A 12,537-nucleotide genomic window follows, 5' to 3' on the forward strand; every position below is an offset into this window, starting at 1 on the left:
ATTATTGCTTTCAGCTAAACAATACTAGACATTCACTTCCAAGGGGGGGAAAATGACTTGGGTCATTCATAGGCTGCATCTCTTCATAGTCATTCAAACTGAGTGTATTCTGATGGACAGGGCCATTACACAGTATTAATAGCTTTACCAAGCACCATGTAGTGAATACTTCTTTAATATCATTGTTGCAATGAAAGAGAAAACTGTACATCTGACAAGCTATTGTTTTTTAAACATAGAAATAATATAGACGAAGAAGAATTTTTAAAACGTTCCCAAATTTTTAAACTTTTGCAAAGCAAAGGTTTTGGTTTTATTTTTTTAAACAGGTTATATTTGAAGTCATGCCCAGCATGACACCAACCATATTTTAGGCAGTGCATCTCAAAAGGCTTTTCATGCCTGTTCAAAAGGAATGGTTTAATTTTTAAATGTATTTCTTAAATGTATTTTCTCTTGGTAAGTAAAACATCATTTAAAAATGCTAATTATAGACTGTCAACAAGGTTGCAATTGCCCAGCTATGTGCAATATAAACTCAGAAAGACAGATGCAAATAATAAGAACAAAGCAAATTATAGTGGTATAATATTTAGCACTAAACATGAAAAAGACTGCTAATCTTGATTCTAACATCCCTTTGCTGGTCAGGTTTGGGGACCTCATTACCCCATATGATAAGATATGTTTAAGTTATTAAGATCTTAAGATCTAATACAATTCTAAAGTTTAAGGTTTTTTTTCTATTTTTATTTTTTATGTGTAGATGGACACAACACAATACCTTTATTTTTATGTGGTGCTGAGGATCCAACCCAGGTCCCACCCATGCTAGGCGAGTGCTCTACCGCTGAGCCACAATCCCAGCCCTATTTTGTTTTTATATATTTATTTTTTAATTGGAGTTGGACACAATACCTTTATTATTTTTATGTGGTTCTGAGAATAGAACCCAAAGCCCTGCCTATGTTAGGCGAGCGCTCCACCATTGAGCAGCAACCCTAGCCCCTAAGGTTTAAGTTTTAATAAGTATAACTTTATCTAAAGTATGCTTAGTCAGTAACATTGATAAGTAATATCTGAGTAAGAACATTCCCACCCCATTGTACAAAAACAAAAATAAACCTTATTTTGTCTTAAATTGCCCAATCCAATTACTTGTTTTCCTTCAGGGAAATAAAGGTAGGATAAGAAATACGATAGAAAGTGTAGTTTTTGTTTAAGAGTTCATCTTCTAAGGCCCCACACCATAGTACTTTAGGTGAAAACAGACTTGGACTGCAAAAATATCTCTGGAAGGGGTGGAATAAGGGACCGGATGTTAAGTGTCGCAGTTGGTCTTGGAGGAGACTATAGGCAATTTTAGAGGTGTATTAAATGTTTTGTTTTTGTTTTTTGAGAAATGAATGAACGGCAAAGAGTGGACCATGGTCTGGGACAAAGTCCTCTCAGCCAGGGGGAGGTGCTCAAGTTAGGAAAGGGGCAGAACTTCATTGTGAATAAAGTTGTCTCATGCAGGTTAAGTCTTCCAGGTAAGCTCTCCAAGCTGCCCTTGGACATGGAAAATCTGTTGAGGATGGAGAGGGCTTTCAGTCCTCTCTTAGTTTCTCTTCCCTGGCAATTTGATTAGATTCCTAGGAAGGGGGCCTAACATAGTTGCCCATCTTTTGAAAGAAGACAGATAAGAAAACTTGTTAGATAAAGGAACTTCAGAGAGTCTCTCTGGCTTTGAAGGGGAAAGAAACAAAAGAAATTTAAAAATCTCTTGCTCCAGAGGCAGCTTCTAAATCCTTCTGATTTCCTTTGATTCGAAAGTGCTTGGCATGCTAAAGAAACCATACTTTAGGGTATTGTTTTTGGAACACCAACAGGGTAGGGTACCCAAAGTGAAAATTGGACCAGATGATTAAGTATGAATTCAGAGACATGTTCTAGTTACAGATAAATCTGCCTGAAGGTGGTTTTAGGCAAAGGACATGGATGTCCAGGGAGGGTTAAGGGAATGTCCACCTTGAAACACACTGGCCAGAGTGGGGAAGTGCTCCCCTTTATGCCTGGTGGACACAAGCAAACGATTACAAACATTGGCCAGGCAGAGCTTTCGAAATAACGTTTTTATTTATTTTTTGTCATTATAGTATAAATGCAGCATGGATATATCATTGGAATGAGTCCCAATTTTTATGAAAGCCTGAAAAACTAAACTAAAATAAACAAAGAACTAGGTCAAGAGTCACCAGGAAAGCATGCCTGTTTCTTTCAGGAGAGCTTTCTGGGGCACTCTGCACAGAGTTAAAAGTGCCTTCTCAACATCCATTAAATAATGTTCTTGAGAAATCTTAGAGAAGCTTACTTCTGGAAGATACCATACTTACTTTTCAAAGTATGGTACAGGTCATCTGGGTGTCTCAGAACTTTTTCAGGGGTCTGGGAGATCAAAATTGTTGATTAAAACATGATTTGCCGTTTTCACTGTTGTTCTCTCATGAGAATAGAGAGCAGGATCCCAGAGGCCCTGTGAGGTGCAGTTCTACATGTGATTGAACACAGAAGCAGATGGGAGAGTCCAGATGCCTTCTATTAAGCTGGACCTTAAAGACAGTTTCAAAATTTAAAGCAATGATATTCATCTATGTTTTGTTTGGAAAATACAGTGTTTTCCTCAGCTTTTTCACTGCTGTGACTAAAAGGACCCAACCAGAAAAACTGTAGAAGAGGAAAAGTGTATTTAGGGGCTCATGGTTTCAGAGGTCTCAATCCATAGACAGCAGACTCCATTCCTTGGGGCTTGAGGTGACATGGGACATCATGGCAGAAGTGTTTGACAGAGAGCAGTTCACATGATAATCAGGAAGCAGAGAGACACCACTGGCCAGATACAAATATATACCCCAAAGCCACACCCCAATTTCTACCTCCTCCACCCACACCCTACCACTTCAGTTACCATTCAGTTAATCCCTATCGGGGGATTAATTCACTGATTGGGTTAAGACTCTTAACAACCCATTCATTTTTCCTCGGAACCTTCTTGCATTCTCTCATACATGAGCTTTTGGGGGACACCACATCTAAATCATAAGTTTTTTTTTTTTTTTTTGAAAAAAAGTTGTTCGTGTTAAGATGTTTATTATCAAACCAGTAGTATTGAAATATTTTTTTCAGTTTTATTATCTAATGCTGTAAACATCAACAGACAGTCTACAAACAAAAGCTCTTGGAAGGTTCTTGAAAAGTTTTGAGTGTATAAAGGAATTCTGAGATCAAAAAGTCCAAGAACAGTCCTAGAGGATAAATGATCTCTCTGAGCCTTAGAAGAGGGCAAAGGTGACCTCAGTACACTGTGTGTGTGTGTGTGTGTGTGTGTGTGTGTGTGTGTGTGTGTGTGTGTGTGGGTGTGTGGGTGTGTGTGTGTCGGGGGTGGGGCATTACAGGCTATACCTGTAGCTTAGTGACTGAGTGTGTGCTTACCATGTTTGAGGCCCTGGGTTCAAGGACTGGTATGCATCCCCCTGCCCCCCCCCCCCAAAAAAAAAAAAAAAAAAAACAACAAAACTCTGGATCAGCAGTTATGTATAGTTTAGTGGTACTTGGTTAGTGGAGCTACTATCCTTCATGACCTTCTCAGGGTAAGTCAGTAGGAATTGAGGATATATATTTGCATGCTCACATGCATTGGAAATTGAACCATTGAACCTAGGGCCTCCTGCTTGGCCTCCAGCCCTCAAGGCTATTGTTACTCTTCCCATTTCATAGAAAATTGGGGAGTGGAGAAGTTGTGAACTACCATAGATTATAGGGATGGTCAAACAGAGCCGGAATCATTTGGTTCGTAGGTCTCCTGGTTTCATATTTTTCCATTTCTTTACTGACCACATCAGGTATCAGGATGAATCATCAGCCAGATTGTGATCTTCCAATAGACCATGTTGTAAGAGATAGCTACCCCACCTCCTTGTGGAGGACAAATGATGTCAGACCAGTTTCGTATTTTCCATAAAAATAAACCCCATGATATCAATACCTTTGAAATTCTTGACCAGCTAGAAAAAAATTATCTTAGGAAAATGATATAACCTATGCCTGGGGGAAAATACAACAAAACAAGCTGGGCATGATGGTGCCTGCCTGTAATCACAGTGACTGAAGAGGCTGAGGCCAGAGGATGCAAGTTTGAGGGCAGCCTCAGCAACTTAGCGAGACCTTGTCTCAAAATTGAAACTAGAAAGGGTTAGGAATGTAACTCAGTGGTAGAGCAACCCTGGGTTCAATCCCCAGTAATGCAAACCTATTACCCCCCCCCAAACAAAATCACAACAAAACAGAGCCTTAATTTTTAAAAATAAATATGTCATGGAGGACATACTGGCAAGTTGAAAACAAACCATTCCAGGAAGCTGGTGATATTCATGCCCACAAAAAGGCAGGGTGACTGTGTTAGGAAAAGAGTGACTCACACAGGCAGTCTGGAAGCAGTTCTTAGTAGAGCAACATGGCAGCCTCTTTCAGAAGACATGTCCAGTTCTGTCATTGTAGTTGCAGAAGGCAGGAAATGCACAGGTTCTTGAAGCATGGCCATGGGACAGTCAGTGCACAGGATTAGGGAGGGGGTGGGAAGGATCTTGGAACAGTCGCTTGCCAGCACGTCAGGTGGGTAATTTGTAGTTGTCTGTGGTATAAACTATGCTGCTTTGATTTCAGCACTATGTGTTGGCTTGGATCTTTTGGAAATATAAAATACTTCTGCTCTGCACTTCATTACATCTAACAGATGTTGCTTTATGTTTTTGAACCCAATTTTCAGAATGAGCATGGTATCAAATAGCATACTCTTAAAAAAACAGAAAAGAGGAAATCAGTTAATTGGCCACTTACCAGGACAGTAAGAAGGGTCCAGACTTTAAGCCACTGCTGTAGTACCAAAAGTATATTCTAAGAAGAGAAAAAGTGGTTCTTAATGTTAATTGATGTAAATTGAAAGAATATTCACTTGCATTTTGAGAGTAATTTAAAAATACATGTTAGGTTGAGCAAGGAGAGTAATTCCATTCCTGAATACTTTTCATCTACTAATATATAAAATTGAAAACGTGCCCCTGGAATATTTACCAGGGATGCAAATGGGGGAGATGGAAAGAAGAAAAAAAATCTGTGACTCAGTATTTTCAGGTTATTACACACCTATTTGGCTTCTGAATCTAAAGTCAAAATACAGAGTCAATTCGTCAGTACTGAGCTGTAAGACTTTTGCTTTATGCATGTTTTGAAAGCAGAGTCCATAGAGAAGGTATATTTATGTAACAATGCTGTTACTCAGTGTTCCTTCATTTTTTCAGCATATTGCTATCTTAATGGAAATTTACTGGAAAATTCTTGCCAGAATAAACACATTCCTTCAGCAATGAAAAGCTTAATGTACTTCTAGCTCAACTGTACCTCTTTCCTGTGAGCAGATAAACCAAATTATTTGGCATTAGTCATTATATTTCACATAGTTCACAATACTTATTTTGGTCTCTTGTGAGAGCTGCAGTGGGTACAAGTAGGGAATAGGAATAAGGTAGCCAGTCTTACATTATCATATGACATAAAATAAAAACAAGGACAGGGCATGTATATTTGACAAAACAGAAAAAAAATGAATTTGACAAGCATTGTACAAATTAGCTGTAGTTATCCTGGTAAGGCAGGATTAAAGACTATGTATGAACCACAGATAAATTGAGCTGCTGATACTGGGGGGAAATCAAGTCATTTTTAAGAGAGGGTAACTTTCTTATTCACATTTTAATTTGATTCAGGATTGAAAACCCTGTAATAAAAGTATTAGTCATGCTGGGTGTGGTGGCCCATGCCTGTAATCCCAATAGCTGGGGAGGCTGAGGCAGAGGATTGTAAGTTCAAAGCCAGTTTTAGCAACTTAGAGAGGCCCTAAGTAACTCAGTGAGACCCTGTCTCTAAATAAAACACAAGAAGTGCTGGGGGTGTGGCTCACTGGTTAAGTGCCCCTGGATTCACTCCCTAGTACCAAAATAAAATAAAATTATACAGTGACCATTGGGCCAGGCCTGGGGACCAGGATGGGATACAGTGATGTAAACAGGATGCTGGAGGCCAGGGAGGGAGGAAGTACCCCTTGAATTAAGGGATGGAAGAGGCAAACAATGGACAATAGAGAACTGAGGAAAGAAATTCACAAACTTGTCCAGACTTATTCTTGTTGGCCCTAGTCCTAATGTTCATCACCATCCAAGATTGCTACCAAGGAGTGATTATAATGAGTGAGTATTCATTCATGAAATCTGCATTAATAAAGTACTTAAGGCATAAAGATCCATCTTTAAGGTTATTAATAAAACTGACCTATGAGCATTGTACTGCTAACTACTGAGTTGTGCTACATTTATTTGTAGCAATAGACAATATAGTTTAACTTTTTCTAATAAACGAGTTGGAATTAAACTTCTAGATAGGTTAACCCAGAATTTAGTGACACTCCACCTCACGTAGTGTTAAAGACCTACTATTTTAAATAATTGTGGGAAAGGCCAGTTGAAATTTAAGAATGTTCACACATTATTAAATAATTTTATATTCATTTCTTTTGACTTTCAATATGTACAGGAGGTAAAACCAATCTTAACAAGTATTACTTCCTAAAAGTCCTTGGGAAATAAAAGGGCAATTTGAAATTAAAATCTTAAAAAAACATTTTTCACCACCTGTCCCTATTCATACTGTTCTTTTAAAAGAAAAATATCGAATATAAAGGAAGATACCATAACTGAAAATTTTCCTCTTTTAGGTAATTAGGTGCTATTTTCTCTATATTTAAATAATCAAAAATTTCAAATTTCTATCATATAACGTCCTTTAATTCACCTCTCATCTATTTCTATGATTGAATTATAAAGGAAGAATACAGTTTACTTGAAGTCATGAAAATGCTGTCATTCAGTTTATCCTTTTCTTTATGGATTGTATCTAAAAAATCAATGCTCAGGGTAATTCCAAACTCTTCAGAAATGCTAATTAAAGAGTTTTTAAACACATTTTAAAATTATTAATATGTGTATGTCATGGGTACCCTTATAGCAAAGATTTAAAGTTGCTTTCTGCAGTAGAGTATAACAGCAAACTAATATATCACCCTATTTATATTTGTTCCAAAAATAAAATGGAAATTTAAATAGTACTTTATTCATTGGTTGCATATATTTCCTTTGTAAGAGCTGACTGTTTTATAAATGTAAGTGATAAATAGCACATAAAATTTTCAATTTTATTTATTTATGGCCTGCAATCAAAATTCATCCTATTTTTTAAAAACAAAGTTTTAAATTGCAATGAGTCTTAAGATAATTTAAGTAATAATGTAAAAAGGTCAGGCAATTCACCCTGCCGCTCTTTGTCCCTCATAGTACTGTTTTGGAAAGTGTGAAACTCTTCATTCTGGGAGCATATTATAATCAATAGCAGCCAAAGGTAAACAGTTTCAAAATATGTTATCTCCTTTGCTTTATAAAGGAAAACTTACGAAGTTTTCAAATTTTCCAGCTCAGCACTATGATATTTTGAAAATTGTAATATTCCCTCATTTACTAAAAGGAACCATGTTTTCTTTCTTTTTTTTTTTTAACTTATAGTAGGAGATATGGCCAGTATACCATGAACCAGGACACCACCACTAAAATTACGGAGAAGACTCCATTTGATCGATCAAGCTCCCAGGATTCCTTGGACGAACTATCTATGGAGGACTATTGGATAGAACTGGAAATTATCAAGAGATCTCATGAAAACAGACAAGACAATCAAGAGGTGGTGGTTGTCAAAGAACCTGATGGTAACAAATACATAAAATTCTTATTGGTTATTCATGGAAAATCCATGTGTGGAAAGGCAGAGTAGAACAACCAGAAAATGAAATTGTTAGTTGTCTTTCAACTTGATAATTACTTGTTGGTAGCAGGTTTATGGGTGTAGCTGCCAGATTCAAGTGGCATGAGCAAATTCACTTAATTATTGCTATGGCTGGGTTCTTGGTGGCTGAACTGACTGTAGCATATAGACTTTTTAGGGTTAGGTTTGATTTTTTTTTTTTTTTTTTTTTTTTTTTTTTGAAACTCTGAGTTCTTTCTGTAATATGCCAGCTTCATGGTTCTTTGGTCTCTAGGAAGTGTAGATGGTGATGGAAAGCTTGTGACTTTGCAGTGTTACTGTTTTTCCAGTTGTTAGTATGCATGATTTGTTTTCATCTTTATTTTACTGATTTATAGCCTGCTCTCTTCTAACTTGTACTGCTGTATTTTTTTCTGCCTTTCGGAAGAACAGAACACATTCATTCTACTTTTACATGGTAGCCTGTCATATATTTGAGGACACTTACCTTATTTCTAACCATGTAGCTTTTGCAAGGAAATTTTATGAAAAGAACCCTTAAGTGATTTTTTTCAGACCTATAATTTTGGTCATTTTTGTTATCCAAAGTACAGCATTGACCGACTGGATGCAGTGCCACAGGCTTAGCCTGCTAATCTACGGATACAGATTTAGACAGTGGAAGATGGCTTCACCATTTTTATCTTCCCATAGTTGCTTATTTCTTTTGTTGGCCCATAATTTTTCTCAAGTCTCTTCCCAGCCAGATTTTCCACACTCTTCACTAATGAACTTGATATTTCTGGGAGAAACATGTAATACTTATTTTTTTCCTTCAATTTCATACCATTTCTTTAACCTCTTAAATTTAGGCAGTCACCAAGCTTTTGATACCAAATTTTGGCTTCTATTTATTGTATTAGCTTTCTTTCTATGTAATCTGTAAATTTGTAATATATTTTGGTGTATAAGTTGATATATCAAAAAGGTAAAAGCCAGTCAGTGCCTCTTCATTCACTAATGAGAGATTTCTTCTAACTAAGTGACTTAGGATTAAGTTGCACAGAAAAGTCTATATAAGATTTTTCTTTCTTGCTGCAACATTTCTTAGAAAATCTGACAATTTTTTTTTAATTGGGGCTCCTAAAAATTTTTAATATTTCTTAATTTGTAAAAGAAAACTATAAGCAACTCACTCTTTGGTTTCTCATTTATTTTTTTCTCTTTCCCAAATATATTTCCAATAAAGCCAGACTTCTTTGTGACAATTAATATTGTTCCTCAGCCTTTCTGTCTCAATAATTCAATATGGAAGCAGCACACAGGTGGTTTATTGAATAAGGAGGAAATATGCTAGAGAAAATGGTATTGAGGCCAGATCCACAGGTATCATCAGTTGTTTCATAGTTCTCCAAAGTTAAATTTGATTCATACATGATCTTGTCATTTGTTCCAAGAAGATTGGAACATGGCTGTGATCCCAGCAACTCAGGAGGCTGAGGCAAGAGATTGTAAGAGGCCAGCCTCAGCAATTTAGTGAGACACTCCACAACTTTAGCAAAACTCTGTGGGATACAGCACAGTAGTAAAGCATCCTGGGTTCAAGGGCTCAATCCTTACTATCAAAACAATAAAGGAAGATTGGGGATGGTTCTACATGTTCATACTCTTCTTTAGACTTTAAATTGTTTGAGTTTTACCCCCTCCCCCCCTTTTTTAAGTACTGAGGATTAAATGCAGGGGCACTGAGCTATATCCCCTAACTCCCAGACCCTTTGTATTTTTTTTGGGGGGGGGGACAAGGGTTTTGTTAAGTTGCCAAGGTTGGCCTCAAACTTGTGATCTCCCTGCCTCAGCCTCCTGAGTAACTGGGATTACAGGTGTGTGCCACTATGCCCTGTCTATCTCTGCTTCTTAATGGAATAAATTATATTGCATATTAATCATGGTTTCATTGTCAGGGCAATGTCTGTTTTTTCCCTAGCAATTTGGTTTTATACATCTATGACAAATTTTACCAGAACAGAATTAGTAATAATGGTTGACTTTATGTCATTAAATAGTTTTTAATGTGGAACAGACAGAGTGCCTTGCACTTCATTATGTTTCTTGAAGTCAGGGTAATGAATAATTGATTTCTGCCCTCAAAGAGTGTATGTAGTATAGAAGGATAGACGGTGCCAGTCAGTGCTCTTGGGTGATACAGGTTACAATACAATAGTGCTTTGCAGTGTTCCTCATTTGGTTATGAGGTGGCTGAGATGGCTGTCATTTATTTCACAGATGACAAAAGTTGCTGAGGCTGGCTAGAACTTGGAATCCTCCTGTCTCAGACTCCTGCATAGCTGGGATTACAGGGGTGTGCCACTGTACCATAAAGTCCTTTTGTTTATCTGTATTAGATTGTCAACAATAAAGTCATCCCTTAGTATCTATGGAGGATTGGTTACAGATATGGAATCTCTGAACACCGAACTCCACAAATGCCAAGTCCCTAACATAAGATGATTATTAGCATTGGCTTATAACCTATGTGTATCCTCCTGTATGTTTGAAGTCATTTCTAGACTAGTTATAATACATAACACAATGTAAATGCAATATAAATAATTTTTAATACTCTATTGTTCAGGGAATAATGACAAGAAAAGTGTGTGCAAGTTCAGTGCAGATGGAATGTTTATAAAATATTTTCAACATGAGGTGGATTGAATCATCAGATACAGTGTCTGCAGATGTGAAGGGGTGATAGAATTTAGTTTACTTTCTGCTTTTGGTATTTTGAATTGATTCGGTTATTAGTTTCTTATATAAATTCTTCTTTGTTAAAAATAGTGTCTTTTTTTGAAAAATTATAAAAAGCAACCTAATCTGATGTGCTGACTTGGGATTAGAAATGTTAATTTGAAATCGAATAGTTCTCAATGTCCAGATGCTTTGTACTATTTTGCCATATTCCCTCGTCAGCTACAGTGAACAGAAAAAAAAAAAGCAAGCCATTACATAAATTAGCATTGCTGTCCATGATATGCTGAATCTAAGCCAAGAAACTGGGCTTGAATGTATATCCCCAGCACTGACTTCTCTCTGTAATTTGATGGAAGTAAGTTATCCTTTTTCTTGCTTACTCATCTCTGGAAGGGGAACAGTATCATTCTCTCTAGTTCATCTGCAGGGAAGTTGTAGAGGTTAATTACATGTGAAGTCATTAAAATTTTTTTAATTGAGTATATAGGAAATCGACCTAAAATTTGATATCACTGTGGCCAGAGTGGATGGCAGTTGTCCAAGTTTCAGCTAATGATTCTTAGCACTGCAGTTGGGTTATAATAGAAGAGTTTCAGCAGGAATTTTTAGCAGCTTAAAAAATATGGAATTTCTTATAAATTGTGATATAACACCTGGTTTCCCCCACTGTCTTAGAGGGAGAATTGGAAGAAGAGTGGCTCAAAGAGGCTGGTCTGTCTAACCTGTTTGGAGACTCTGCTGAGGACCCCCAAGAGAGCATGGTGTTTTTATCCACACTGACCCGGACCCAGGCAGCAGCTGTTCAAAAACGGGTAGAGACGGTCTCCCAAACTTTGAGAAAGAAAAACAAACAGTACCATATTCCTGACGTCAGAGACATATTTACTCAACAGAGAGAGTCAAAAGAAAAAGTAAGTTTTCTTTTCTGAAATTAAGTGAAAAGATTATGTGCTTGGTCTCACTTGGATCAGTCCAGTTTAATTCAAAGCCTACAGACTTAATGAGCACTTCTTGTAAACCAGGCACCAAAGCTCCATCCAGGCAGTGAACAAAAGTGCCTGTACTCTGCCTTCTAGAAGTTACACTGATGGTGTAAAAAGCTAAGCAAACTGAAATTCAGTATGATAATCCTCTTGGGGGAGATGATGTCCTTGGAGCCACAAGAAGTGACTGGACAGGCTTCCTGGGTAAACAGACCTTTTGTCGATGCCAATAGAAAAGCAGAAGGTGGAGGAGTCTGCCTTATCTGTCAGTGCCTGCAGGAAAACTTGTGTTTTCAGACTCACTTAGGGATGGACAGAGGTGAGATATGAGGGACCTAATGGCAGCTGAATTACAAAGTAGGGATCCTGAGATGTGAAGCAATACCCCTTTTATAGCTAGCATTTAGCACCAAACCTAGCACATGAGAAATTTTTGATGGACGATGTTGAAGTCTGGTAGTGACTGGGGAGGTGATGAATGAAGAAACATGAGAGAAGGTAGGTATAGTAAAAGGACCAGACCTATGTGGCCCAGAACAGTATAAACAATGTAGCTAGTTGGCAGGTTCCTTATTATTCATCCAGAAAGAAGCCAGGAGTTAGCATAGAATGTAAATTACTATTCTCTCTTTTATCAGGAAAGTCTCACTACCCCCCCCCCCCAAAAAAAAAAAAAAAAGTCTACTGAACTCGGTGGTGTTCCTGGGTCATGGTAGATTTACATTCTGGCCTCAATAGCCTAGGAGACATAGTAAAGTGGTTACTGGGGGATACAAAAGGATTCTGGAACAAGGACTGTAATGATGACAGTTACAATAACAGTTGCTGCCACCATGGTTGAACTGTGCTAATAGCTCTACCTGCTTTATCTCATTTAATCCTTACAGCTGTCTGTGAAGTATTATCATTTCCGTTCTATGGCTGA

General features: G+C 37.4%; 1 protein-coding gene across 2 annotated transcripts in view; it reads left to right on the forward strand.

Moving 5' to 3' along the window:
• Window positions 1–12,537, forward strand: part of Arhgap18 (Rho GTPase activating protein 18) — a 172,892-nt gene that overhangs the window by 109,316 nt on the left and 51,039 nt on the right. For both annotated transcript variants that reach the window (XM_076858265.1, XM_076858264.1), the window contains exons 2-3: window positions 7,647–7,846; window positions 11,305–11,540. In XM_076858265.1, coding sequence (XP_076714380.1) covers window positions 7,647–7,846; window positions 11,305–11,540 — 436 coding nt within the window. The remainder of the gene's footprint in view (window positions 1–7,646; window positions 7,847–11,304; window positions 11,541–12,537) is intronic.

This window comes from Callospermophilus lateralis, chromosome 6, assembly GCF_048772815.1.
Source record: "Callospermophilus lateralis isolate mCalLat2 chromosome 6, mCalLat2.hap1, whole genome shotgun sequence".
Classification (NCBI taxonomy): domain Eukaryota; kingdom Metazoa; phylum Chordata; class Mammalia; order Rodentia; family Sciuridae; genus Callospermophilus; species Callospermophilus lateralis.